The sequence below is a fragment of the Cervus canadensis genome, chromosome 23 (assembly GCF_019320065.1).
Source record: "Cervus canadensis isolate Bull #8, Minnesota chromosome 23, ASM1932006v1, whole genome shotgun sequence".
Classification (NCBI taxonomy): domain Eukaryota; kingdom Metazoa; phylum Chordata; class Mammalia; order Artiodactyla; family Cervidae; genus Cervus; species Cervus canadensis.
The window spans coordinates 1,609,342-1,636,485 of NC_057408.1; the positions used below are offsets into that span (position 1 = coordinate 1,609,342).

At 40.7% G+C, this 27,144-nt stretch overlaps 2 protein-coding genes and 1 long non-coding RNA gene across 3 annotated transcripts in view; 1 reads left to right on the plus strand and 2 right to left on the minus strand.

The window, feature by feature from the left end:
* Positions 1 to 8,558: 8,558 nt before the first annotated feature.
* Positions 8,559 to 14,114, minus strand: LOC122425577. Its single transcript, XR_006264913.1, has 4 exons — positions 14,096 to 14,114; positions 11,518 to 11,520; positions 9,346 to 9,368; positions 8,559 to 8,657 (listed from the first exon to the last, which is right to left on the minus strand). It is a non-coding gene; the product is annotated as an uncharacterized LOC122425577 (long non-coding RNA).
* A 603-nt stretch (positions 14,115 to 14,717) lies between these two features.
* LOC122425808 (RWD domain-containing protein 4-like) lies at positions 14,718 to 15,709 on the plus strand. The gene has a single exon (XM_043444441.1). The coding sequence runs from the start codon at positions 14,930 to 14,932 to the stop codon at positions 15,491 to 15,493; it is 564 nt and encodes a 187-aa protein (XP_043300376.1). The 5' UTR covers positions 14,718 to 14,929; the 3' UTR covers positions 15,494 to 15,709.
* An 8,879-nt stretch (positions 15,710 to 24,588) lies between these two features.
* Positions 24,589 to 27,144, minus strand: part of PSTPIP2 (proline-serine-threonine phosphatase interacting protein 2) — an 80,518-nt gene continuing 77,962 nt past the window's right edge. Inside the window, exons 13-14 of the mRNA XM_043444116.1 lie at positions 25,691 to 25,725; positions 24,589 to 24,649 (exon numbers count right to left, since the gene is read on the minus strand). Coding sequence (XP_043300051.1) covers positions 24,597 to 24,649; positions 25,691 to 25,725 — 88 coding nt within the window. The 3' untranslated portion in view covers positions 24,589 to 24,596. The remainder of the gene's footprint in view (positions 24,650 to 25,690; positions 25,726 to 27,144) is intronic.

Sequence of the window (27,144 nt, forward strand, 5' to 3'; positions counted from 1 at the left end):
ACTTCCAGTTCTATTTCAAAGATTAGGCACTTTCTTCAGCTGTTTTGCAGAATTTAGACACCCTCCCACTCCCCCTACTCAAGCCCCAGCACTCAGCCACTAGATCAGCTGGAACCTAAGTGATGCTATGTTGATCTTTTCTGGTCCTTGTGACTTCAACCACTTAAAGCTTGGGAATATGGTGACATTTGCCCCAGTTCAAGCTGAATGAATATACATATACCCTTAGCTTAAAATTTCCCCATTTTGCTGATAGGGGAGACACTGTTTTGGGAAAATTCCCTAGTGTTCTCCTTACTTGCTGCAAGTGATAAATTCTTCTGTCTCTGGGCCTCTGGCTTAGTGACTTTTGGCTCAACACCCATCAAGAGGTGAACCCAGTTTTCTGGTAACACAGTTTCATGTATTTTGATCCCAAATCTTCAAAAACAACAAAGCAGTTACCCAGCTGCTCATGTTACTGAACCAAACTTGAGTCTGCTCACCCAACACACAACAAAACCAACCTACTGACCCCTGGTTATGGTGAAGAAAAGTACTGTGTTTGTTGCAGGGCCAAATAAGGGAAACAAGCAAAAAGACCCCAAATCCCCCATGACTTTTAGCAGAGGCTTTTTTAAGACAGTGTGAGGGCACGTGATCAGTTCATGCTCAATTCTCTGTTTGCTTGATGGTGATGTAACAAGTGATGTTTCAGGAATCTTAATTGTAGTTTTCTGGTTCCAACTGGTCTGGGGTCTACATGCTGGTGGTCAGCATGCAGTCAATGTCTTCATTCTGGTGGGGTTTTTTAGGGTCTGTAAAACAAAGATATGACTCAGAATACTATCTATAGCCTGTAAGGAAGAACTGAAGGAACTTGACTTTGTTTTATGGCTAAACTATTATTATGTTGTCTTGCTAGACTGCTTTCCTTTGCTTTTATAGTTTTTCACTGCTTTGATTAAATTTGCTCTTTGAAATTCAGGGAAGGCCTAAGAGGCTAAAGTTTTTCTACAAACAAGAGGCAGGGGACTCCAGGGAAGGGGCAAGTGTTCTGTTCCCACAAAGGCCCCACGTGGTCCTCCTCGGTTTCACTCAGAGTGCATTTTATACACCTTGGTGATACAGATGGAAGAGGATGCTTACACAAGTAGTTGTAGAAATCCCATAAGGGGCTGTAGATAGAAGGAGAAACCCAGGAATCTTTGGGAGACCTCTGTAAGTTGATTACTCAAGAAAGCTATTGGAATCCCATGGAATGAAGCAGGCTTGAATAACTACAAAACTATAAATAAAAACACAAGATATGCCCCAGGCCGTTAGATGGAAGAAAAATGTCACCATCCTTCTACTGATTTGAATAAGCACTATGATAATCCTAGTTTGACCTTGTAGGATCACTCTCCTGCCTGAAGGAGGAACTAGTGATATAAACTTCATGCTACTCAAAGATGGTTGTCTTTTCCCCTCCCCAACTTTCCTTTGACTATAAAATTGTAGCCCACTTAATCCTTGGGGCAGAGCTCCCTCACCTATCTGCTTGCATCTCTTACAAGTGTCCTATATTAATAAACCTACTTCTTGCCTATCAGTCTGCCTCTCTCTAAATCCCTTCTGCACTGAGACACAAAGAACCTGAGCCTCAGTAAGTTCAGACACTAGGTGTTATTTAGTTGCTCAGTCACTCAGTTGTGTCTGACTCTTCACAGCCCATGGACTGTAGCCCATCAGGCTCCTCTGTCCATGGGGATTCTCTGGGCAAGAATACTGGAGTGGGTTGCCATGCCCTCTTCCAGGGGATCTTCCCAACCCAGGGATCAAACCCAGGTCGCCCACATTGCAGGTGGATTCCTCACCATCTGAGCCACCAGAAAAGCCCAGACATCAGGTGAGGGATTCTAATTTAAAGACTGTGGGTTCTAGTCCCATGCAGGGTTTTGGCTGGGTTTGAGTCCCAGCACATGTGTTCAAGTCCCAAAGTGAGGTGAAAAGATTTACTGGTACTGATCTTGGAGAGGCAGCAGTGATTTAGCATCATGAAACAAGATCTTAATTCCTTGCACAGGAATTGAACCTGGGTAACTTGGATGAACACCAGGAATCCTAGCCACCAGCCCAGCAAGGGCTAGAGACTAGGAGCCATTTTCCCTGGATCTTTGCCCCCATTGAAAAATGCATTTCTCACAGAAGCAAAAACTGTGAATGCAAGTACAGAACGTATTGTTAGAGACATAGCACACAGGGAGAGCGCACAGAGAAACCATTTGTTTAGTTAAGACAGAAGCAAGGCAGAGATGCACACCCGTCCTACCCTGATGAGAAGTGCCTTAAAGAAGCATTTAAGTCATTTATATAGGACAGTTTTTCTGGGTCTTTGTTTATCTTTAACCAACTCTCTGTTCTCTTTTTCCACACCTGATCTAACCTGGGACCTTCCCCAACATGTGTGCACAACTTTTTTCTAAGATGGATTCCAGCCCAGAGGCCTGTGGGATCACATATAAGTATCATATATTATGAGGTGGTGCCCCTTTCTTTTTGACCCCCAAGGAGACTTTGTGCACATGTGTAATGTCTCCCTTGCCTCAAGGATGGGAAGTGTATGACCTCATAATCCTTTACTCAGACACGGTTCAGCCCTTCTCTGTTCCTGCCATGAGTGTTGTCTTAAGGTGTCCACAGGAGACGAAGCCTGGCTCTTTACTCTGTTTCAGTTGCTACTTCCATTTTGGAGAGAAAACTCCTAGGAGGATCTTTGTAAATATGTAACCTGGAACCCACATATCCCCTGTTTCAGAGAATGCAAACAGGAGACTAGTTGTAGGTGTCTGACCTGATGCCCATCTTTTTCTTCCCTCAAGAAATGTAAACAGGAGGTCAGTTATAAATGCCTAGCCTGGGGCCCGTTTATCTCCTGCCTCAGTGTGTGTGTGCATGTAAGTGCATATAAGACTATCATGAGCAAGACTTAGCAAATATGAACAAAATCCTTATACCACCATTACTGTCTTTAAATTTGCTGGTATTTTTTCCAATCTGGAATACTCTCTCTGGCCTCTACCGATTCAAATTCTATTTGAACTTCAAAGTTCTTCATGTGCCAGTCAGTACTTAGCAAAACAGAACTGGTTCCACCTCTACTTTCCATGATTTATAGCGTAGTTGGGGTGTAGACACAATGGACAGATAAGTTATAAAGAAATAATCATAGCCTATGGGAAATAAATAAATGAAGATCACAGCCTATGGGGAAAAGGAGGCACACTTTATAAACTGAAATTTTTAGACCTTAGTATTTACAGTAATTATTACTAATATATTAATAAATAGTATAAGTTGTTAGGTTTGTTGTTCAGTTTGGACAAAAGAAGAAATTTAAATATATTACATCTAATACTGCAGTTTAAAACATTTGAAGGAATTTAAGTCATAAATGAGATCAGTTGTTTAAGAAAGTTTGGTCCATTGAATCTGAGTTGACCAAATGTTAAAGTTCCCCCTTGAGACTGGCTATTCAAATTTATTACATTTTTATAAATAGAAAGTTGAGGTTTATATAGATGACTTGAAAATTTCAGAAAAAGTAAATTTTTTAAAAAGTATTTATCTATTTGGCTATGTCAAATCTCAGTTGCAGCATGCAAAATCTTTGGTTGTGGCATGGGAACTCTTAGTTGCAGCTTAGTTCCCTGAGCAGAGATCAAACCCTGGCCCCATGCATTGGGATCACAGTCTTAGCCACTGATCCACCAGGGAAGTCCCAAAGATACATTTTTTTTTAATTTTTAGATTTATTTTTTATTGAAGTGACATTGGTTTATGATGTTATACAAGTTTCATGTGTACAACATTATATTTCAACTTCTGGATACCCTACAGTGAGCTCACCGCTAAAAATTTGTTTCCATCTATAACCATAAAATTGACCCCCTTACCCATTTCTGTATGCAGGTCAAGCAACAGTTGGAACTGGACATGGAACAACAGACTGGTTCCAAATAGGAAAAGGAGTACGTCAAGGCTGTATATTGTCACCCTGCTTATTTAACTTACATGCAGGGTACATCATGAGAAATGCTGGACTGGATGAAGCACAAGCTGGAATCAAGATTACCAGGAGAAATATCAATAACCTCAGATATGCAGATGACACCACCCTTATGGCAGAAAGCGAAGAAGAACTAAAGAGCCTCTTGATGAAAGTGAAAGAGGAGAGTGAAAAAGTTGGCTTAAAACTCAACATTCAGAAGACTAAGATCATGGCATCTGGTCCCATCACTTCATGGCAAATAGATGGAGAAACAGGAGAAACAGTGACAGACTTTATTTTGGGGGGCTCCAAAATCACTGAAGATGGTGACTGCAGCCATGAAATTAAAAGACATTTGCTCCTTGGAAGAAAAGTTATGACCAACCTAGACAGCATGTTAAAAAGCAGAGAATTACTTTGTCAACAAAGGTATGTCTAGTCAAAGCTATGGTTTTTCCAGTAGTCATATATGGATGTGAGAGTTGGACTATAAAGAAAGCTGAGTGCTGAAGAATTGATGCTTTTGAACTGTGGTGTTGGAGAAGACTCTTGAGAGTCCCTTGAACAGCAAGGAGATCCAACCAGTCCATCCTAAAGGAGTTCATTAAAAGGACTGATGCTGAAGCTGAAAGTCCAATCCTTTGGTCACCTGATGTGAAGAACTGACCTATTTGAAAAGACCCTGATGCTGGGAAAGATTGAAGGCAGGAAGAGAAGGAGACAACAGGGGATGAGATTGTTAGATGGCATCAGTGACTCAGTGGACATGAGTTTGAGTAAACTTCAGGAGTTGGTGATGGACAGGGAGGCCTGGTGTGCTGCAGTCCATGGGGTCACAAAGAGTTGGACACAACTGAGCAACTGAACTGAACTGAACTGAACTGAACCCATTTCAGCTTCCTCCCAGCCTTCTGCCCCTTCCCCTCTGGTAACCACTCTTCTGTTCTCCTTTTCTATGCCTTTACCAAAATGAAATTTTTAAATATGTATAACTTTGATAAATTGAAGATTAATTTTAAAATAATTAAATCAGAAGATTAATTTCAAAAATAATGACAAGTGTCTTTTCTTTTTTTTAAGTGTCTTTTCTATACATAAATTCTATCTACAAAAACTCTAAAAAAATTCACAGTCAGCAGGCAGAATTAATCACTGGATAATTAGCAGTGAAGGAGTTGCTATTACTGACCTCTGGACAGTAATAGTCACCATTTCCTGACCTCTTACTATAGGACAAGAATTTTTCTGAGTACTTTTCATATAATGACTAATATGATTCTCATTACAACCCTAAAAGGTCAATAATTTTATTGTTCTTATTTTATAGAGGAGGGACAAGAACTCAGACAGGTTGAATTATTTGCCTAAAGTCACACAGACAGTAAATGGTGGAGCTAGGATTTGCACTTATACAGTTGTACAGTATACGTGGACTTTTAAGATAAAAAGCCCAGGCTTACTTTCTCCATGTTTACAATACTCTATACTCATACATCGGGCCAAGATGAATATCATAAATATTTCATTTGAAAGCTACTGGATTATTCATAATAGTCACAGTGCTGACTGTTGCTTATAAGGTTTATATAATGCTTCTTTCCATCAAATATGTCTATAATACTTTTATACTATTTAATATTCTTAAATATATCTGCAAATGACATAGACGTGCACATGATAAAAAGTTAAAACTCCTCTCCCTAGAGTTAGCCATTATTAACAGTTCACTGTGCATCCTTTCAGGTTTTTTTCCTACCCGTGTACAAATATCACACACTTCCGTATTCAGCGTCTGTGTATATATTGCCTGTGTTCTTTTAATTTGTAAATATTGGACATAGTTCTTTATAAAGGCAGATAGCTCTAACTTCATTTTCCCTTAATTAATTAAATATCCCATAAGATTATTTAAACAAACTACTGAGGGCAGTAAATTGTTTCCAATTATTCACTATTTAAAAAGGAGTGATTTCCTTTAGGATGGACTAGTTGGATCTCCTTGCAGTCCAAAGGAGAAGTCCAAAGTCTTCTCCAACACCACAGTTCAAAAGTGTCAGTTCTTCGATGCTCAGCTTGCTTTATAGTCCAACTCTCACATCCATACATGACTACTGGAAAAACTATAGCTTGGACTAGGCATACCTTTGTCGGCAAAGTGATGTCTCTGCTTTTTAATATGCTGTCTAGTTTCTGATAGTTTTTCTTCCAAGGATTAAGAGTCTTTTAATTTCATGACTGCAGTCACTATCTTCAGTGATTTTGGATCCCCCAAAATAAAGTCTGTCACTGTTTCCATTGTTTCCCCATCTATTTGCCATGAAGTGATGGGACCAGATGCCATGATCTTAGTTTTCTGAATGTTGAGTTTTAAGCCAGCTTTTTCACTCTCCTCTTTCATGCTCATCAAGAGGCTCTTAGTTCCTCTTCACTTTCTGCCATTAGTGTGATATCATATGCATATTTGAGGTTGTTGATATTTCTCCTGACAATCTTGATTCCAGCTTGTTATTCATCCAGTCCAGCATGTCTAATGATGTACTTTGCATATAAGTTAAATAAGCAGGGTGACAATATACAGCCTTGACATACTCATTTCCCAATTTTGAAACAATCTGCTGTTCCATGTATGGTTCTAACCTGCATACAAGTTTCTCAGGAGACAGGTAAGATGGCCTAGTGTTCCCATTTTTTTTTTAAATTTTCCACAGTTTGCAGTGATCCACACAGTTAAAGACTTTGTGTTAGTTGCTCAGTCATGTCCAACTCTTTGCAACCCCATGGACTGTAGCCTGCCAGGTTTCTCTGTCCATGGAATTCTCCAGGCAAGAATACTGGAGTGGATTGCCATTCCCTTCTCCAAAGGCTTTAGGGTAGTCAATTCCCTTGTTTCCTCTATGACCCAATGGATGTTGGCAACTTGATCTCTGGTTCCTGTGCCTTTTCTAAACCTAGCTTAAACATCTGGAAGTTCTCAGTTCACGTACTGTTGAAATCTAGCTTGAAGCATTTTGAGCATTACCTTGCTAGCATGTGAAGTGAGGACAATTGTACAGTAGTTTGAACATTCTTTGGTATTGCCTTTCTTTGGGATTGGGATGAAAACTGACCTTTTCCAGTTTTGTGGCCACTGCTGTTTTTCAAATTTGCTGGCATAGTGAGTGTAGCACTTTAACAGCATCATCTTTTAGGATTAGAAATAGCTCAGCTGGAATTCCTTCTCCTCCACTAGATTTGTTCATAGTAATTCTTCCTAAGGCCCACTTGACTTCATACTTGATGTCTGGCTCTAGGTGAGTGATCACACCATTGTGGTTATTTGGGTCATTAAGACCATTTTTGCATAGTTCTTTTGTGCATTCTTGCCACCTCTTCTTAATCTTTTCTGCTTCTGTTAGATCCTTGCCATTTCTGTCCTTTGTTGTGCCCATCTTTGCATGAAATATTCCCTTGGTATCTCCAATTTTCTTGAAGAAATCACTAGTCTTTCCTATTCTATCATTTTCTTCTATTTTTTTGCATTGTTTACTTAAGAAGGCTTTCTTATCTTTACTTGTTATTATCTGTAACTCTGCATTCAGTTGGATATGTCTTTCCCTCTCCTTTGACTTTCCCTTCTCTTCTTTTCTCAGCTATTTGTAAGGCCTCCTCAGACAACCACTTTGCCTTCTTGAATTTCTTTTTTCTTGGTATGGTTTTGTTCACCACCTCCGGTGCAACGTTATAAACCTCTGTCCATAGTTCTTCAGGCACTCTGTCTACTAGATATAATCCCTTAGATCTATTTGTCACCTCCACTGTGTAATCATTAGGGATTTGATTTATGTCATACTTGAAAGGCCTAGGGCTTTCCCTACTTTATTCAATATAAGTATGACCCTTGCAATAAAGAGTTCATGATCTGAGTCACAGACGGTTCCAGGTCTTTTTTTGCTGATTGTACAGAACTTCTCCATCTTTGGCTGCAAATAACATAATCTACCTGATTTTAGTATTGATCACCTGGTGATGTCCGTGTGTAGATCATCACTTGTGTTGTTGGAAGAAGATGTTTGCTCTGACCAGTGTGTTCTCTTTGCAAAACCCTTTCAGCTTTTGCCCTGCTTCATTTTCTACTCCAAGGCCAAACTTGCATTATTTCAGGTGTCAACTAAAAGAGATGCACAACTTGAGAGTTATGAGTTGAGTTTTAATTGGGGCAAAATGAGGACTGCAGTCTAGGAGGCAGCATCTCAGATAGCTCCAAGAGACTGCTCCAAAGCGGCAGTGGGGGAAGGTCAACATATAAGGTTTTGGTGAAGGGGGAGTTCAATACCATTAAGCACTCATTTTACAAAACGTTTTTTTGTTAGTCATGAGGATATGAGGGCTTCCCTGTGGCTCAGCTGGTAAAGAATCCGCCTGCAATGAGGGAGATCTGGGTTCGATCCCTGGGTTGGGAAGATCCCCTGGGGAAGGGAACAGCTACCCACTCCAGTGTTCTGGCCTGGAGAATTCCATGGACTGTATAATCCATGGAATTGCAAAGAGTCAGACTGAGCCTTCATTTTCATGAGGATCTGATATCACCATGAAGAGATTTAGGGCTTCTCTAGATAGGAGGAGTTGCAAGGATTGAGATCATAAATCTGTTCCTAAAAACATCCAACTATCTGAAGACCTGTCCCACCAGATTCCCTGGAGCACAGAGTGCCTCATTCCACCCTGAACTCCTTCAGGGTTTGTTGAAGGCCAAAGCTATAGCAGCATGGAGTTCAGTCTCCCTAGAGGCAGATGGCAAATGCCTTTGTTGTTCAGTCATTGGCAATGCTCTTGGTAAGTGCCAATTTGTAGTTGACACTATCTCTTGACTTCCTACCTTTGCATTCCAGTCCCTTATGATGAAACGGACATCTTATTTTTGTGTTAGTTCTGGAAGGTCTTGTGGGACATCACAGAACCATTCAACTTCAGCTTCTTTGGCATTAGTGATTGGGGCATAGACTTGGATCACTGTGGTGTTGAATGGTTTGCCGTGGAAATGGCCCAAGATCATTCAGTCATTTTTGAGATTGCACCTGTGGACTAAAAAAAGATGCACAACTGGAGAGTTCTGAGTTAAGCTTTACTTGGGGCAAAATGAAAACTGCAGCTCAGGAGGCGGCATCTCAGATAGCTCTGAGAGACTGCTCCAAAGCGGCAGTGAGAGGAATGGCAATATCTAAGGTTTTGGTGAAGGCAGAATTCGATACCATTAAGCACTCATTTTGCAAAAGGTTTTCTGCTAGTCATGAGGATGATTCCTCCATGAAGGGATTTAGTGCTTTTCTAGATATGAGGAGATGCAAGGATTGAACTCATAAAATCTGTTCCTAAAAACCTCCAACTATCTAAAGACCTGTCCCACCAGATTTCCTGGAGCACAGAGTGCCTCACTCCACCCTGAACTCCTTCAAGAGGGTTTTGAAGGTCAACAGCTGCAGTAGCACAGGGTTCAACCTCTGCAGAGGCAGATGGCAAATGCCGTTGTTCAGTCATTGGCAATGCTCTTCGTAAGTGCCAATTTGTAGTTGACACACCCAAGAATGGATATATGTATATGTATGCCTGAGTCCCTTCACCGTTTACCTGAAACTACCACAACATTGTTAATCATCTATACACAATACAGAATAAAAAGTTTAAAAAAAAACCCAATCAAAAAATGGGCCAAACAACATTAATTATTTGATGAAGTTGGATCATTTCTCATCCTCTCTCATGGACTGGATTGTGTTTCCTACCCTCAACCTCAGAAAAAGAAATACATCAAAGACCTAACCCCTAGTACCTTAGAATGTGACCTTATTTGGAAACAGAATAATTGCAGACGTAATTAATTATGATGAGGTTATACTGAAGTAGGGTAGCCCCAATCCAACATTCTGTATGTACTCAGTTGCTGGGTCCAACTCTTTGTGACCCCATGGATTGTAGACCATCAGGCTCCACTGTCCATGGAATTTCCCAGGCAAGAATATTGGAGTGGATTGCCATTTCCTTCTCCAAGGAATCTTCCTGGCCCAGGGATCAAGCCTACATCTCATGAGTTGGCAGATGGGTTCCTTACCGCTGAGCCACCAGGGTAATGCTAGAATACAGCATTCAGAACTGTGAAAGAATAAATTTCTATTGTTTTCAGTCAAAACAAAAAAATGGGCCAAAGATCTAAACAGACGTTTTTCCAAAGAAGACATGCATGCTTGCTAAGTTGCTTCAGTCCTATACTACTCTTTGCAACCCTATGGATTGTAAAAGAGTATAATTTATGTATATTAAGGTATTTAAAAACTTAAACCACAATTCCTAAGTCAGCCAGCATCTGGAACAATTTTTGCAGTAACAGGGTTAAGTGAAAGCTTCTGAATTCATGGAAAACCCTTGGGTAAATCTTTCTTAAAAATCCCTTACAAAATTAGCTCTTTCCTCCATCCTGTCCGTGCCACCATAATGATGCGCATGAATGTCCTGGCTGATAATCTCGAGTATCAACAATGCTGAAAAAAGAGGCAAATGCCAAGTGTTTATTAGGCCATGCTCCAAAGTCATCATGAGGTTTCTAAATGTGGTGATGAAGCATAGTTATACTGGCGAATTTGAAATCATTGATGAGCACAGGGTTGGGAAAATTGTTGTTAACCTCACATGCAGGCTAAATAAGTGTGAAGTGATCAGCCCCATATTTAATGTGCAACTCAAAGATCTAGAAAACTGTCAGCTCACATCTTGTCAGTTTGGTTTCATTGTACTGACAAGCTCAGCTGGCACCATGGACCCATGAAGAAGCAAGAAGAAAACACACAGGAGAGAAAATCCTTGGATTCTTTTTCTAGGGATGTAATGCATACAAATAAAATGCCTCAGAGAACCAAAGGGGAAAAAAATCCCTTATAAGATTAGATTCCAGAGTTTCCATTACCATCTGGTGGTAATCCTCCATTGGTGAACCCTCATCTGACAAGATTTCAGAGAAGTCATTCTTTTGAAAATGAGTAATTACTTCCTGTATGTCACTCTGTACATGGCATTAATTATTTCATCATTCATGATTACTAAATGCATTTTTAGTTATAACGAAATCATGTCACTTCTAAATTATTTCAGTTTTTTGAGACAGTTGGCTGGCAGTGCAAATAAGTACCAAAAATATCCAGCCACATTTTTTAAAAAGACTCTTCTATAGATGAGATCTTTTCTGTGAACAGACTTCTGCTTCCACAAGAAGGAAAATATAAAACTTATCTTTTTTTCTATTATTTACCTTCTCATAGGGCTTCCCACGTGGCACTAGAGGTAAAGAATCCACCTACCAATGCAGGAGACCTAAGAGACACAGGTTCGATCCCTAGGTCAAGAAGACACCCTGTGGAGGGGCATGGCAACCCACTCCAGTATTCTTGCCTGGAGAATCCCATGGACAGGGGAGCTTGGCGGGCTACAGTTCATGGGGGTCACAAAGAGTCAGACATGACTGAAGTGACTTAGCACACAACCTCTCATAATCTTCCCCACTAAGAATAGGTTAAATAAGTCATAGAAACAGTTAACTTGCACCTATAAAGTATCAGACACTCCAGGTGTCCCACTCAAACTCCCTTGGCACTTAACATTTCTGAGTATGCAGACCCAAATTCCAACTGCTGTCACCTCTTTGCCTCAAACATTCCTTCAGCCACAGGTATGACAGGCTGAAAGTGCCAGAGAAATAACACATTTTCCTAAACCAAAGACAACCCTCAACCAGGGACATATATATATATAGGCACATAAATACAGTTAAGGATTGAATTATATCCTCAAAAATTCATATGTTGAAATCCTCAGTTCAGTTCAGTCATGTCCAACTCTTAGCAACCCCAAGCACGCCAGGCTTCCCTGTCCATCACCAACTCTCAGAGCTTGCCCAAACTTATATCCATCAAGTCAGTGGCACCACCCAACCATCTCATCCTCTGTCATCCCCTTCTCCTCCTGCCTTCAACCTTTCCCAGAATCAGAGTCTTTCCCAATGAGTCAGGTCTCCACATGAGGTAGCCAGAGTATTGAAGCTTCAGTTCCAGTATCAGTCCTTCCAATGAATATTCAGGACCAATTTCCTTTAGGATGAACTGGCTGGATCTCCTTGTAGTCCAAGGGACTCTCAAGAGTCTTCTCCAACACCACAGTTCATCAATTACCTAACTTTTGCATCAATTACCTAGGATTACTGGGGAGGATTGAAATCCTAACCCCTGATAATTCAGAATGTGACCTTTTTTGAAGATAGCATCTTTACAGAGGTTACGAAGTTAAAATGAGGCCATAAGGGTGGGCCCTCACCCAATACAATTGGTATCCTTATAAAATGGGGGCATTTGGACACAGAGACTCACATCTACAAGACAAGGAGAGAGACCCAGAACACCTCCTTCCTTCACAGCCCTCAGAAGGAACCAACCTTGATTCCTGCCTTCCGGCCACCACAGCTGGCCTCCACAATACATTTTTCTTATTTGAGCCACTCAACTGATGGCATTTCATGACAGCAGTTTTAGCAAACTAATAGAAATACCCAGCTTCCTCACCCCTTGGGTGGAGTAACTCCGAGATACGTGTTCTGTGCTATTTCCTAGACTCCCCAGTGGGGTTCAGCCCAGTTCCCATTGTGGCCTCCGGCTTGATAACACACTGTTTATTCTCTTCCTTTCTTCCCTTTTTCACTTCTTATTTTACTGGTGTGTTCTCTGGGCTCACCTCTTGTGTAAACTCCTGGATCTAGTCTCTGGTTTTAAAATCCAGACCTTGATGAACAGTCTAGAGAGTTATCTCTAGTGGAATTGATTCCAAGAAGAGATTATCCTTTTTTTTTTTTTTGCCAGCAGTATCTTGGCCAGTAACACCATCCAAGGGCTAACAATATATGAGTATCATTATGAAATTCCACATAACATCACCTTGGACCATGTTTATAAAATTTTTCATTACCACTCCCCTAAAGAGTCACTTGAAACGTTTTTCTCCTAGTTGCTACACCCATAAAATGTTAATACCACAGATATCCTGATTATGTGCTTAATGTATAGCTAAAATCACTGCAGATGGTGACTGCAGCCATGAAATTAAAAGACACTTACTCCTTGGAAAGAAAGTTATGACCAAACTAGACAGCATATTAAAAAGCAGAGACATTACTTTGCCAACAAAGGTCCATCTAGTCAAGGCTATGGTTTTTACAGTAATCATGTGTGGATGTGAGTGCCGGAGCCTGCCGGCAAACGAACTGGTCAAGAACGCAATTACCAGAGTACCTAGGAAAAAGAAGACTCAGAAAGAAGACTCAGAAAGAGAAAGATGGGGTTGAGAGGGACGGAGTCCGCTTGCATCTGACTCCGCCAACTTTATTGAAGAATACCACGCCTATATATACGCTAACAGGAGTTACTAAGAATAGACTGAGGGTTTGCATACGTGCAGAGCTACAGATGTTTTAAATTCCCACACTCAAGATCAGCAAAGCGTTAATTACCCTAGCGCCCAACACGATTAAGATCATTAGAACATTAGATAGAAAACAGGCTTCATCAAATAGAATATTAGATGGAAAACAGGTTTCATCAATAGAATATTAGATGGAAAACAGGTTTCAGGCATGATGAGCTTATCAGCACCAGAAAAACAGGCAAAAAGGTCACCGGTGTGTTTTTTCCCTGAAGGAGACAAATGCCAGTCTATACTTTAACAAGAAGGGGTGGCAGGACAAAGAGAGACCTTTTGATCTCTCTTAGAGCCGTAAGGGGCCTGTACATTCAGGCCGGCTCCCTGCATGTGAGAGTTGGACAATAAAGAAAGCTGAGCGCAGAAAAATCGATGCTTTTGAATTGTGGTGTTGGAGAAGACTCTTGAGAGTCCCTTGGACTGCAAGGAGATCCAACCAGTCCATCCTAAAAGAGATCAGTCCTGGGTGTTCATTGGAAGGACTGATGTTGAAGCTGAAACTCCAATCCTTTGGCCACCTGATGCAAAGAGCTGACTCATTTGAAAAGACTCTGATGCTGGGAAAGATTGAAGGTGGGAGGAGAAGGGGATGACAGAGGATGAGATGGTTGGATGGCATCACTGACTCAATGGACATGAGTTTGGGTAGGCTCTGGGAGTTGGTGATGGACAGCGAGGCCTGGCGTGCTGCGGATCATGGGGTCGCAAAAAGTCGGACACAACTGAGCGACTGAACTGAACTGAACTGATGCTTTATATATAAGAAGAACATTGTTATGCCCATCAAGAACTAATTTTTACTCCCATGAGAGCAATATTTCTCCTGTTGAGAATGCATGCCTTACACTCAGAGTTTCACTTTACATTGAAAATGGTACAACAGTGGGCAAATGTCCATGGGCTCTGTTTTGCAAAAGAAGCTGCAGTTCTGATGTAAAGGTAGAATGGCATTTTAAAGGTGTGGCACCTTGAAAATAACTTGCAGAATTGGTGTGCTGGCCTAAAAGATGAGGTATGGATTTGTTTGTTTCTATTAAACTACAGTTGACTTACAATGTTGTGCTTGATTTCCACTGTACAGCACAGTGACTCAGTGAGATATATATACACACACACACACACACACATATTCTTTTCCATTATGGCTTATCACAGGATATTGAACATAGTTCCCTGTGCTGTACAATAAGACCTTGCTATACTCCTCCGAGTGCCCCGGCTCCCCGGCGGCCGCGGCCTCCCGGTCCCTGGCCCGCGGCCCCACGGCTCTGCTCAGCCCGGGCATCTGGGGCGCACGACTCTTCTACCGCGCGAAGCGTGTGTCTCAGCAGCCCAGTGCGCCGGAGAGGGAGCGGCCCCGGCGTCGGGGCCACGGCCCTTGCTTCCTTTTCTTTGTTGCTAAACGCCGTGCGCCCCGTGACCGGGGCGATGGGTGCCAACGAGGACCAGAAGATGGAACTGGAGGCATTACGCTCTATTTATGAAGGAGATGAAAGTTTCTGGGAATTAAGTCCAGTTTCATTTCAATACAGGATAGGTGAAAATGGAGATCCCAAAGCCTTCCTCATAGAGATTTCCTGGACAGAAACCTATCCGCAGACCCCTCCCATCAGATCCATGAATGCCTTTTTTAATAACACCATATCGTCAGACGTAAAACAGAGCATACTAGCCAACTTACAGGAGGCGGTGGAAGTCCACCTCGGGACGGCCATGACCTACACGCTGTTTGAATACGCCAAGGACAATAAGGAGCAGTTCATGGAGAACCATCATCCCGTTCATTCTGCTACATCCATAAGCAATATCATCTCAGTTGAAACTCCTAGCACAGCCCCATCAAGTAAGAAAAAAGATAAAAAGGAACAACTTTCAAAAGCCCAGAAACGTAAACTGGCAGATAAAACAGATCACAAAGGAGAACTTCCTCGAGGATGGAACGGGGTTGATGTGGTGAAGTTGAGCAAAACTGGCTCTAAAGATGATGAATAGCCCTTGGAATCTGAGACGAGGGAAGAGCATCCTTTAATAAGTAAACGGGGTTCAAAATCTTTCATTACTCTTTTCTGGTATTGAGGTGGCTTTTTATAAAACAATTGTTTTGTATGTTTCTTATGTAAAAAAAAAATGTTTCAAGTTGAAAGTAAAGGAATCTGGTTGTATTAAATTATTTTCACAAACTTGCCTTAATAAAAGGTGAAAATGTTACTGTTTAGTATAATACTTTATGGAACCAATTATAAATGGACAAATGCAAGGAATTATAAATAATCAATGTCAATTTATGTGATCTTATTCCAGTGGATATGATATTTCTTAAAGGAGTTTTAAGCTCTTTTCAAATTCTTATCCCAATGGAGAATATGAATGAACAATGTGTTCACAGTATGATCCCTATTAATAGGCTTCTCGTCTTTAAGTCTTTGTTCCTTCTTTCTTTTAATTACTGAAGCATAAATTGCTTCAGAGAGATTTAAATACTAGTATTTGAACTTTATATGTAATATTCTTTCTAAGTCCATTTTTCAAGGGTGAACTGCTTTTTAAGAAATATATATCTGTTAATATTTCTGATTTGGGTAATGATGTTTGATCCTGAGAGCTTTCAATAATATGTGGAATCAGAGAAAGGAAAAAAAATACTTTGGAAAATATTTGAATAAAAGTGCTGGTTCCCATTTAAACCATTTCTCTTTGCTGCATATACCTAGATGGGAGTAAAAGATGCCTTAATATTTAATTTTTATATTGTTAAAGACAGCAGTTTTAATAAATTCCTATTTATCCATTGTGTATTTTTAGTTGTTTGGTAACTGAGTTCTTCTAAGTGGTTTCACATAAAACTACATTTTAAGCCTTGTGCATTTTCCAGTACCCAAATGTATGTCTCAGCCCAGGCATCCGTGTACAAATAGACATAGAAGTCTTTCAAATGCTGAACTGTAGTACTTGCTAGATTTTTTTTTTTTTATAAGTCATTAACAGAGGAAACTATTAGTGCAGTTTTAGCAGGAAGTTACTGACATGTATGTGAGATAGTATATGCTCCCCAGCTTCAAATATACTTAGACTACTGCTATGGTTTCTGGAAAGGTCAGCTGTTGGTCCCTCAAGTTATACCTGTGCAGCTTGGGTCTGAGTTTCTAAAGAATCGTAAACTTTTAAAGAAGTTTCCTTAGCAAAAGAGCAGATTGTCGTAGCCGTGGTTTTTGCTAGGTTCACATAGGTGTCAGTTCAATCGCTTGAATTCTAACGTAAGCATAACTACAGTGAAGAAGCTCAGTCTCATTTTTAAATGCTGAATCACATTTTTATTGCTTGGATCAATCCGATGGAGACATCAAAATTCAGGACCACTGGAATACGCTAACTTTTGTTTTCGTGTTGTGTGCGTAATTTCTGTTGTGCCAATTTGCTTGTTTTTTGAAGAAACTGAAATTGCTACATCTGCTAGTAGGAAAAAATGCTTTGTTTTATGCAGAAGATTCTGAAATTATTCAGGTGTGTCGTGGTTCATAGATTACAAAGAATGATGCTAGTTAAATGCCAATGAACTATTTTTACTCTTTTTATATGAAATGTACAAATTCCGGGGGACGATGGTGGCAGCGGTTCGTCTTCCTACCTTACATAAAACTCTTGAACATCCTCATCAAGGTTGCCATCATCTGGTTAATCCTCCCAGTATATTTTCTCAAAGTCTGTTTACGTAAAATTGTATGGAATGATGTAACAAGCAATAAAACCTGAATCACACCCAAAAAAAAAAAAAAAAGACCTTGCTATTTATCCATTCTATGTATAATAGTTTATATCTGCTAATCCCCAAATCCTATTCCTTCCCTCCCCTTTGGCAACCATAGTTCTGTTCTCTATATCTGTGAATCTGTTTTTATTTTGTAGATACGTTAATTTATGTTGTATTTTAGATTCCACTTATATAAGTGATATCACATGGCATTTGTTTTTCTCTTTGTGGCTTACTTTGCTTAATATGGTAATCTCTAAATCCAACCACGTTGACGTGAATGTATGGCAAAGACCACCACAGTATTGTAAAGTAATCAGCCTCCAACTAAAATAAAAAAATAAATAAATCCAACCACATTGCTGCAAATGGCATTATCACATTCTCTTTAATGGCTGAGCAATATTCCAATTTTTGTGTATATATCACGTCTTCTTTATCCATTCATCTGTCAATGGACATTCAGGTTATTTCCATGTCCTGGCTATTGTAAATAGTGCTGCTATGAACAGAAGAGCACATGTATTTTTTCAATTATAGTTTTGTCTCAGTATATGCCCAGGAGTGGGATTACTTGATCATATGGCAACTATATTTTTAGTCTTTTGAGGAACCTTCATACTATTTTCCTCAAGGAGAGCTTGTGCACCAGTGTTTTCTGGCCCTCTGTCAGACTGGGGAGGTGGGCATCCTGCTCCTTTCCCTCAGGGAACCCTGCAGGCCCCCAGGAGTGTTCCTGATCTTTGCTCACAGTGAATTTACTGTGTGTGGAAGACTTCCTGGGTACCAAGCCTTGTGTCAAGAACTTTAGGTGTCTTTGTCTCTCTTGAGCCCCTTCACGGCCCAGTGAGGTCGATGCCATTAAACCCCGTTTAGTAGAGAAGGGCATGGCAACCCACTCCAGTATTCTTGTCTGGAGAATCCCATGGACAGAGGAGCCTGACTGGCTACAGTCCATGGTCGCGAGAGTTGGACACGACTTAATAACTAAACCACCACCATACTATTTTCCATAGTGACTGCACCAGCTTATATTCCCACCAAGAGTATAGGAAGGCTCCCTTTTCTCCACACCCTCTACAGCATTATTAATAGACCTTTTAATGATGGCCATTCTAACTGGTGTGATGTGGTACTTCATTGTTTTGATTTGCATTTCTCTAATTATTAGTGATGATGAGCATCATTTCATGTGCCTATTGGCCACCTATATGTCTTCTTTGGAGAAATATTTATTTTGGTCCTCCACCCATTTTTTGATTGGGTTGTTTTATTTTTGTTGTTGTTGCTATTGAATTGTAGGATCTGTTTGTATATTTTGAGAGTTGAGCCCTTGTCAGTTGCATCATTTGCAAATATTTTCTACCAGTCTATAGGTTGTCTTTTCATCTTGTTTATGGTTTCCTGGGCTGTGAGAAGCTCCTAAATGTGATTAAGTCCATTTGCTTATTTTTGCTCTTATTTCTACTGTGAGACATGGTCTTATATGGTGCATATATGGTCACAGTGTGGTACCGCATGTTCTGACTCCAATAGGTGGAAAACACAGGCCTGGGAACCAAAAGGTAGGCTTGACCTCTGTCACCGTAGCTTACACTGGCCCACTTGGGGAATTTGTGTTCCTATCCCTTCAACATTAGGCTCTGCTAGATTAGAGCACCTGGCTCTAGGCGGTTGGCAGGGGATACAGCTGTCAAGAGACATAAAAGAGTTCCACTAAAACTACCACTGATACCTGGTCATCTGGGGGCCTCATGCCAGTAGACCAGGAAGCAGAGAAAGGAGTAACTCAGCAGGAGAAGGTGATTACCACGAGGAAAGGTGGGCAAGGAGGAATGTATCTAAAATTTGGGTGTTTCACTGAGTTGCCTCTTGATGTTGCCAAGCCTGGTGATAAACATAAACTTCCAGCTTCATCCAACAGAGTCTGACAAGAGTGTTAACCAGGGGCTAAGACCCCTTAGGGTTGAGGGTCTAGGTTACTCCACCAGTCAAGCAACATAGACTAGCAGAAGACCAGACAACTGTGAAGGGAACCCTAGACTATGTGTGCCTTCATGATGGTGCTGCCATAGCAAAATACCAGAGACTGAGTGGCTTCAACAATAGAAATTAATTTTTCCACAGCTCTGTAGGCTGGAAGTCCAGAATGAAGTTGCCAGCAGAACTGGTTTCCTCTGAGGCTCTCTCTTTTTAGCTCACGGACAGCTGCCCTCTTGCTGCCTCTTCACACAGCCATCCCTTTGTGCAAACTCACCCCTGGTGTCTCTTCTTCTTCCTGTAAGGACTGGATCAGGGCCCCACTCCAAGGGCCTTACTTTAACTTAATCACCTCCTTAAAGGCCCTATCTCCAAAATGTTCACAGAGGTACTGAGGGTTTGGACTTGAACATATGAATTTGGGGGAACAGAATTCACAACAGTGTGGAAGAGGAAGATGATGATCAATGTCAATTATGGACTCAGGACCATCTGTAGCAGCAGGTACTAGAGCTCATTGTACTAAACTTCCTGGTGTGTGTGTGTGTCTGTGTGTGTGTCTTTTGGAAGCCGAGGCTTGAGGAAGTGGTGACAGGAGGCAGTGAAGTTCATGCGGGACACAGGTGGACCTGAGCCGTGCAGGGGTCGGCACTGCCGGTGCTCTGGAACCAAGCCTTCAGGATCTATCACTCCCTCACACACCAGCCCAACTTCCAACTGCCAGGAGGCACACGAGGACTCTTCGGCAGCTAGAAGCCACTCTGCCAGTGTTCACGGCAGGCCAGAAATGCCAGGCAACGATGCCTCCCAGAAGCAGCGCTCTACCTGTGACGGGTGGGAGTTAGTGAATGACTACCCCAGCCCTCTCCCCTCAGGTGAGCTCTCTCTGAGATGCAGAGGCCTGGCAGCTGAAGCTCATGGCTCACAGGGTTTCCTTTTCTTTCCTGTCTTACTTCCCCACTTCTATCCCCACTTCTTTCTGGGATCACCCACTGAAAAGTACCTGCACTCAAATCCTTACCCCAGGGTCTGCTTCTGGTAGAACCCAAATTAAGGTGCCGACAGTCTGCAGAATAGCCCATACTTACTAACTTATCATGTGAACTTATTCAACTGGCTTCCTTGACACTCCTCTGTCACCTGATCATTTCTCTAGCTATGTTATCTTTTTCTAGGCCACTAATTCTTACATATTTACCACCATGTGTCAGGTGCTGGGGATATAGCAAGAAAAATGATGAGGGACCCTGCTGTCATGGATATTATAGTCTAGGAGGGAAGACAGACTTTGAACAATTAATTTTAAGAGGGAATTCTGTAATAACAAGGAAAATGTGAAAGTGGGGAAGGAGACATCAGTGGAAGTCCGCCAAGCCCAGAGGCAGGGAAGCTACCTCCCCAAGGAAGCGATCCTACATCTGGCTCCTGAAGGGTTAGTAGGAAGTGGCATGGTGCCAGTCTCTGCCTGGCTTCCCCGACTAGAAGTTTGTCCTTCCATGATCTAACCGTAGCAAATGTGATAAGGAGTGAAATAGAGCTTGGAAGAGAGGTACAATGAACATTATAATATGCAAAATAAAGACCAAATCACCAAAATCTTTATTTCACTTCATATCAAACTGGCAGAGCAATAAAATAAAAATATTTTCAATTCTTAAAACATTTTACATCAGTTACATTGACCAATAGAGAGAAAATTGACATCCCTGAGGAACTGCTAATAATAAATAAAATACTTAAAAATAGAATGTTCTGAGTTCAAAGGAAAATGTCTTGAGCCTGTTCAGTTTGGGGAAGTCAATGGCCCTTTGCAAACTTCAGTTTCTCAAAAGGATATCCAGCTGATGCAAGCGTCCGGCCACGACAAGAAGCTGCCTCTTCCAGCAGCACCTTACGTGAAAAGGGGAAATAATTACCCTTCCTTCAATCACTTTGTCTATACTTCTGGGAAAGCTATGTACACAGCAGAAAAGGAAAGTGTTTGCTCTCTGTGGTACCAGAATGTTACAACCATGCCAGTGCCGTTTTAACTTGTCATTAACTAAAATGCACTGTTTACTCAGTGTGAATATTAGACCAAGGTACACAATCTCTGGGCTGTTTGTGGGTGACCAAAAAAGACTCAGATACTTGTGAGAGGGTAAGATTGACACTTTAAAAAATTCCAGTATCAAAAAAAAAAAAAATCCAGGATCTAATAAGGAAAAGCTTCTCTGCGAAGACTCAAGATTGAGTACCGGCTTTGTAAGTCTAAAATTCTCTTCGGGGATAGAGTCAAAATACCATTTGATTCTAGGGTGTATTGTCCCCTACACTTTAGAAACTCAAATTCCAAATTCCAATGGGCTTGGCCATTGTCACAAGCATCAACTCCTCCACTGACTTTCTTAGTGACATATAAATAATGGGATGTTTTACAATGAATGGCTTCTTAGATTAAATATGGTGCTCTGTAGTTCAGTACACACAGTGAGCCATATAAAAATAAACCTGACATTTAAACCCTGGTAATCTCTTCAGTTGAAAAGATGCCAGCAAAAACATTTGGTGTCTTAAATTTCAACATGAGCATCACAGCCTCAGGAAGTGTTAGAAGGACGATGATGTGGGATGAGCTTGCCCTCTACTTCTGTGTCTGTCCCTAACTGTAGGGAGATTGAGTTCACACTTCTGGGCCCCATTTCCTCATCTGCAAAATGAGAAAGTGCTGTCAGATGGCCTTTAAATCTTGCAGCCAAAAAGGAAGGTGATTCTGAATCTTGCACCACTGAGTACATGTCACCATGGAAATTCCATAGCCACGCTGCCCTCAAAGGCAAAGGAGCTTCTTGAGCGGGTTGCTGACTCAGACTCCTCTTCACCCTTCCCTGCCCCAAACCCCAAGTCAAAGTTTTAAATCCAAAGACTTTCCTGAATCAAGCAGAAAACACACACTTTTAGTAACTTGATTAGGAAAGGATAATTCTTCAGTCTTGGGCATTTTACAAACTTTTAAAAACTGCAGAACTCTACTAGACTAAGTTGAACTAAATGACTGCCATAAACTTAAAAATATTAAAAAAATCATAGCAAGGGTTCACTTCAAAGTCTTCATGATTGACATAATTTCTACAGATTCTGCTGTTAAGTGCTTCCTTCCATGCCTTAGAAACGCCAGCCAGAAAAAGCTTTGTTTTCTGAAAGAAATAACAAAGACATTTCATTTGCATCAACTATTCACATCAGCACCCTGCTCCTACATTGTGATTTTATTCAAGGAGAACAATGTGCTTGGTCAAGGAGAATAAATAGTGAGAGATGAGTATTTAAGTGATGAAAAATGGAATTTTTTTGGCCAAGCAGCATGCAGGATCTTGGTTCACTGACCAGGGATCAAGCCCATGCTCCCCTGCAGTGAGTCTTAACCATCGGATCACCAGGGAAGTCCCCATAAAATTATATATTTTTGATATATATATTTTTTAATTCAAAGGTTATAATCTGTTTTTACCTAAACATGTTAGGATTAAAAAGGAATAGGAGCTAAAATCAACAATTGCAGAACAAATGCAAATCCTTAAATCTTCCTATTTAAATGTCATTTCCAAAGTTTCATTCAAGCTATTTTAAATGTTGTGATAAGTCATTTAACTAAGTTATTAATAAAGGTAGACTCTCTCTTTAAAATTCTCTTCAGTTCAGTTCAGTTCAGTCGCTCAGTCGTGTCTGACTCTTTGCGACCCCATGAATCGCAGCACGCCAGGCCTCCCTGTCCATCACCAACTCCCGGAGTTTACTCAAACTCATGTCCATCGAGTCGGTGATGCCATCCAGCCATCTCATCCTCTGTTGTCCCATTCTCCTCCTGCCCCCAATCCTTCCCTTCAGTCAATTACATATTTGGGTTCCTATTCCTTGAGCTGACACAGACACTAGTGAGGCCCAGTAAAGTGACCTAACTTGAGTAAACGTGTTGGTATGGCCATCTTGCATTCAAACAGCAAATTCTTGGGCTCTGAGGAACTAGAGTTGTTGGGTCAAAAGCTCTTATTAAGCAGCTAGAATGTGCTTTATCCAAAAGGTGAGGGAAAGAAAGAAAGCAGAAAAGAAAAAGAAAGCAAAAAAGGAAGGAAGGAAAATAAAGACAGGGGAGGGAGAAAAAGAAAAGAGAGGAGAGAGGGTGAAGGAGGAATGAGAGAGAAAGGAAGAGAGGGAGGGAAGAAAGGAAGGTAAAAAATAAAAAAGAAATCTGTGGCGTTGCCAATGCCCTGCCATATAGTCATTACTGCCTGGTATTCTAGAGAGCAGGTTCCACCTTAGAATGCCAAGTCATTGATTTCCCATGTTCCTACTCTACCTTTATTTTATTTTTTTATACTAAGTATTTTATTGTATGCTGCCATCAGTGTATATAAAATAATTACCCTTGTGAAACAGAAAATTATAAATATTCAGAGAGGTAGACATTAAGGACTGACAAAAGTAGAAGTTTGTATAGTATGGCACGTTACAGAGAGGCTTTTGTACAGGCTTCAAATTTAGCTTTCCTTTGAATATTCACTGGTTTATGAAAAGTGGTTTGGGCAACCTTGTCAAGATTCGTCTTACTACAAAAAGGAACAGACTTTCTGGGGTCTGAAGGGATTTGTACTTGAAGATACTTCAGTCAGCAGAGGGTCATGTTTAGGAAGATATCTTTTCAGAGGTTTTCTTTGCTCATATATACATGTATATGCCCATTTGGGTTAGAAGAATTACAGTTCATGAGGAGTTTCATTTGGTAATGTTGTTTTGGCTTCAGAGATATTCCTTCCAGTTGATACTGACTTGGGGCATGTTGAGTCCCAGTGCCAGCACCTCATGCCATTCAGGAAGAATCACCTTTGCAGCCACTGTGGGCCTAGCAGTTCTGCTCCAGGAGCCTTTGTGCTTTACTAACGAGGTCAGAGCACTAATCATCTGGTGCTCGATGATGCTCTTGCCCATGGGATTTCTTCCCCACCCAGGCATTGAACCTGTGTCTCCTGTATTGGCAGGTGGATTCTTTACCACTGAGTCACCTGGGAAGCCCATATTTGTTTGTAGCAGGGCCTTAAGTATAGGTGTGCAATAGCCACAAAAGAGATTAACAAGAGCAAATAAAGAGTTCAAGAATAAAGGGGAAATGTCCTCATTCAAAGTAAGTATGGAATGGTCTTGGTCCCCTCTCAGCTGTGGGAACCAGACTGGCCATTCTGCAAGTGCACCATGCCCACCCGTGCAAGACCTGATGCAAGGCATTGTTTGTTTGCAGTCATATTGTAAGGAAGCGTCAAAGACTTCAAAACTACAGTCACTACTCTAAATGCAACTTGATTCTGTGACAATGAAAGGTTCTTACCACTGATGTTACTGATAGATCAAACTGTAGTTATTATCAAGTAAACAGTAATCAGGATCATCTGCAAAGGGCAGAACACAGAGCAACACCAAGTTAACATTTCTTCATGATAAGATCTTAGCCCTTTTCAAATCAAACCATTCCACTCAGAGTCTGGTGGCTGCTATTTTGTAAGAAGAAAACATATTTGGCAACAAAACCTATAAATAATAGTCATAACTACAAGCCAGAAAACATACTGGAAATTTCTATTATAATTTCTTTGCCCTTGTTCATCCTTGCCCAGCTATCATTCCCCACAGTAAAATCATCTTCAGAAATGGACAAAAATAAGTCCCCTATTATCAAGTGGTAATTAAAAGGTTATGAGAAATAAATTAACTTACATCCTTACAGAGTTCCAAGATGTAATTTCAGCCACTAAATTTTTGCTAAGATGCTAAATGCAGCCTAAGATGTCTCCTCCCTCTTCCCTTGAACATAGATAGGTATATCTTTTATTTAAATAATAGGTGTTTGCTCAGAACTGACTATGTGCCCAGTACCGTGTTACATTTTGTGACTGATTCAGAAGAAAACAAAATTTCTGCCTTCAAGGATCTTATAATTACCCAGGGAATACAGACTAACAAAAAGCACTAAATATTTGGTTCTCCCAGAGGTATTATAGGAGTTCAGAGAGAAAAGGAGACCAGAGTGATTCGTGAAAGATCCAATTGTGGGCAGTGCACAAAATATATTAGGTTATAAGTTTCTAGACATCTTCTATAAATTATATTTCAGTGCCATCCAAAGGAAACTATATTTCAGTTTTGCCATTTTCATGGCCTAAGTTGAACTGGTCTCTTAATAAAAATCCCTTACAAGTTTCTTTTGGTACTTGAGTAGCTGAATTCTCCTGGATAAGCTATAAAACAGACCACAAATTACCAAATTCCACTCTGACAAAGAGTATTATAGTTTCTAATATGTTCATTCTCTTGGAAATTTGATTCTATTTATTCCCTTCTCTCCTTTTATTTCTTTTATTTCAAAATTCTAGCTACTCAACCTTAAATAAAACCTGACCTAAGATTTCAAATGATTCTTCTTGGTGGCATACCTGGTAAGCTTTTAGGATTTGGGAGAGGTCCTCTCCTGTAAGAAATGGAAACCGAAATCTTTCAGATAAGTTCTTGCTGTTTTTCTAATTTTCTACTTCACTCTACAAACATACTGCATGTTAGTCAGATCGGGTTTCTGTTCTGGAAGGTTAAGAAGACTTCAGATGAAACAAAAGCTCTGCAGCGCTGACCTCCTGGATCTAGGCTGCAAATACTACCCTATGCTAGGGAGCAGGATGCCCAGAGCTCTGCTCCGCAGTCCAGAAATCTATTGTGTGGGCCAGAGTTCCTGATCACCTTGGACAGTTTTCACGTGCAAAATGGGAAGTCAAACAGCTCCTACCTCGCCTTGAGGGTTAAAGGAAACAATTCATAGTAACTGCTTTGAGCAGCACTTAGCATTCTTTCTCATAAATATTTATTATTTATTTATGTGTTTGGGTGCACTGGATCTTTGTTGTGGCACACAGGCTTCTCTAGTTGTGGCACGCAGATTTAGTTGCCCCATGGCATGTGGGATCTTAGTTCCCCAATCAGGGCTAAAACCCCTGTCCCTTGGATTGGGAGGTGGATTCTTAACCACTGAACCACCAGGTAAGTCCTGCACTTGGCTTTCTCCCCACTCAAACACTCCCCTATCTTTTTAAAAATTGGATTGAAAATTCAACAGCTTAGAGTTCAGGGTGACTGTAGGTAAAACAGAAGTTTCTCTTCCCTCAGAATCCTTTCTATCAGGGGCAGCAAATTTTTTCTGTAAAGGGCCAGATAGTAAATGATTTAGGCTTTGCTGTCCATGTGACATTTCTATCTCAATGCTACTCATCTCCAACATAAAAGCAGCCATAGACAGAAAGGAAACAGATGAGTGCAGCAAAACTCTACATATGAACACTGAAGTTCATGTTTCATGTAATTTTCACATAGCACAAAATAGTTTCCTTTCAATTTTTCTCAACCATTTAAAAACATGAAAACTATTCTTAACTTGTAGGCCCTACCAAAACAGGGGGTTGGATTTGACTCACAGGGAGCCAGAGTTTGCCAACTCTTGCTTTCTACAAGAAAGGTCTAGGATTGGGACTCCCCAGGCAGTCCAATGGCTAAGATTCCGAGTTCCCAATGCAGGGAGTTTAGGTTCAATCCCTGGTCAGGGAACTAGGTGCTGCAACTAAAGATCCTGTGTGCCGCAAGTAAGACCCAGTACAACCAAATAAATAATAAATAAATAAGTAAAAATCAACAAATATTATTAATAGAAAAGTATAGCATTCATGCATGAGTAATAATAATCACACTCAAGCATGACACAATCCTCCTTGAATTATGACTAGTACAATCCATTTAACATTTGTCCTAAAAACGCTATTTCCAAAAATCCAGAAACCTCTCTAAGCAAATGCAATGGTAGACACATTCTGATTCTAACATGTCCGTATTAGAAGTGGAACACTAA

Bases quoted from the DNA above. Each gene is read 5' to 3' on its own strand.
- LOC122425808 (XM_043444441.1), top strand. From the start codon at position 14,930: ATGGGTGCCAACGAGGACCAGAAGATGGAACTGGAGGCATTACGCTCT.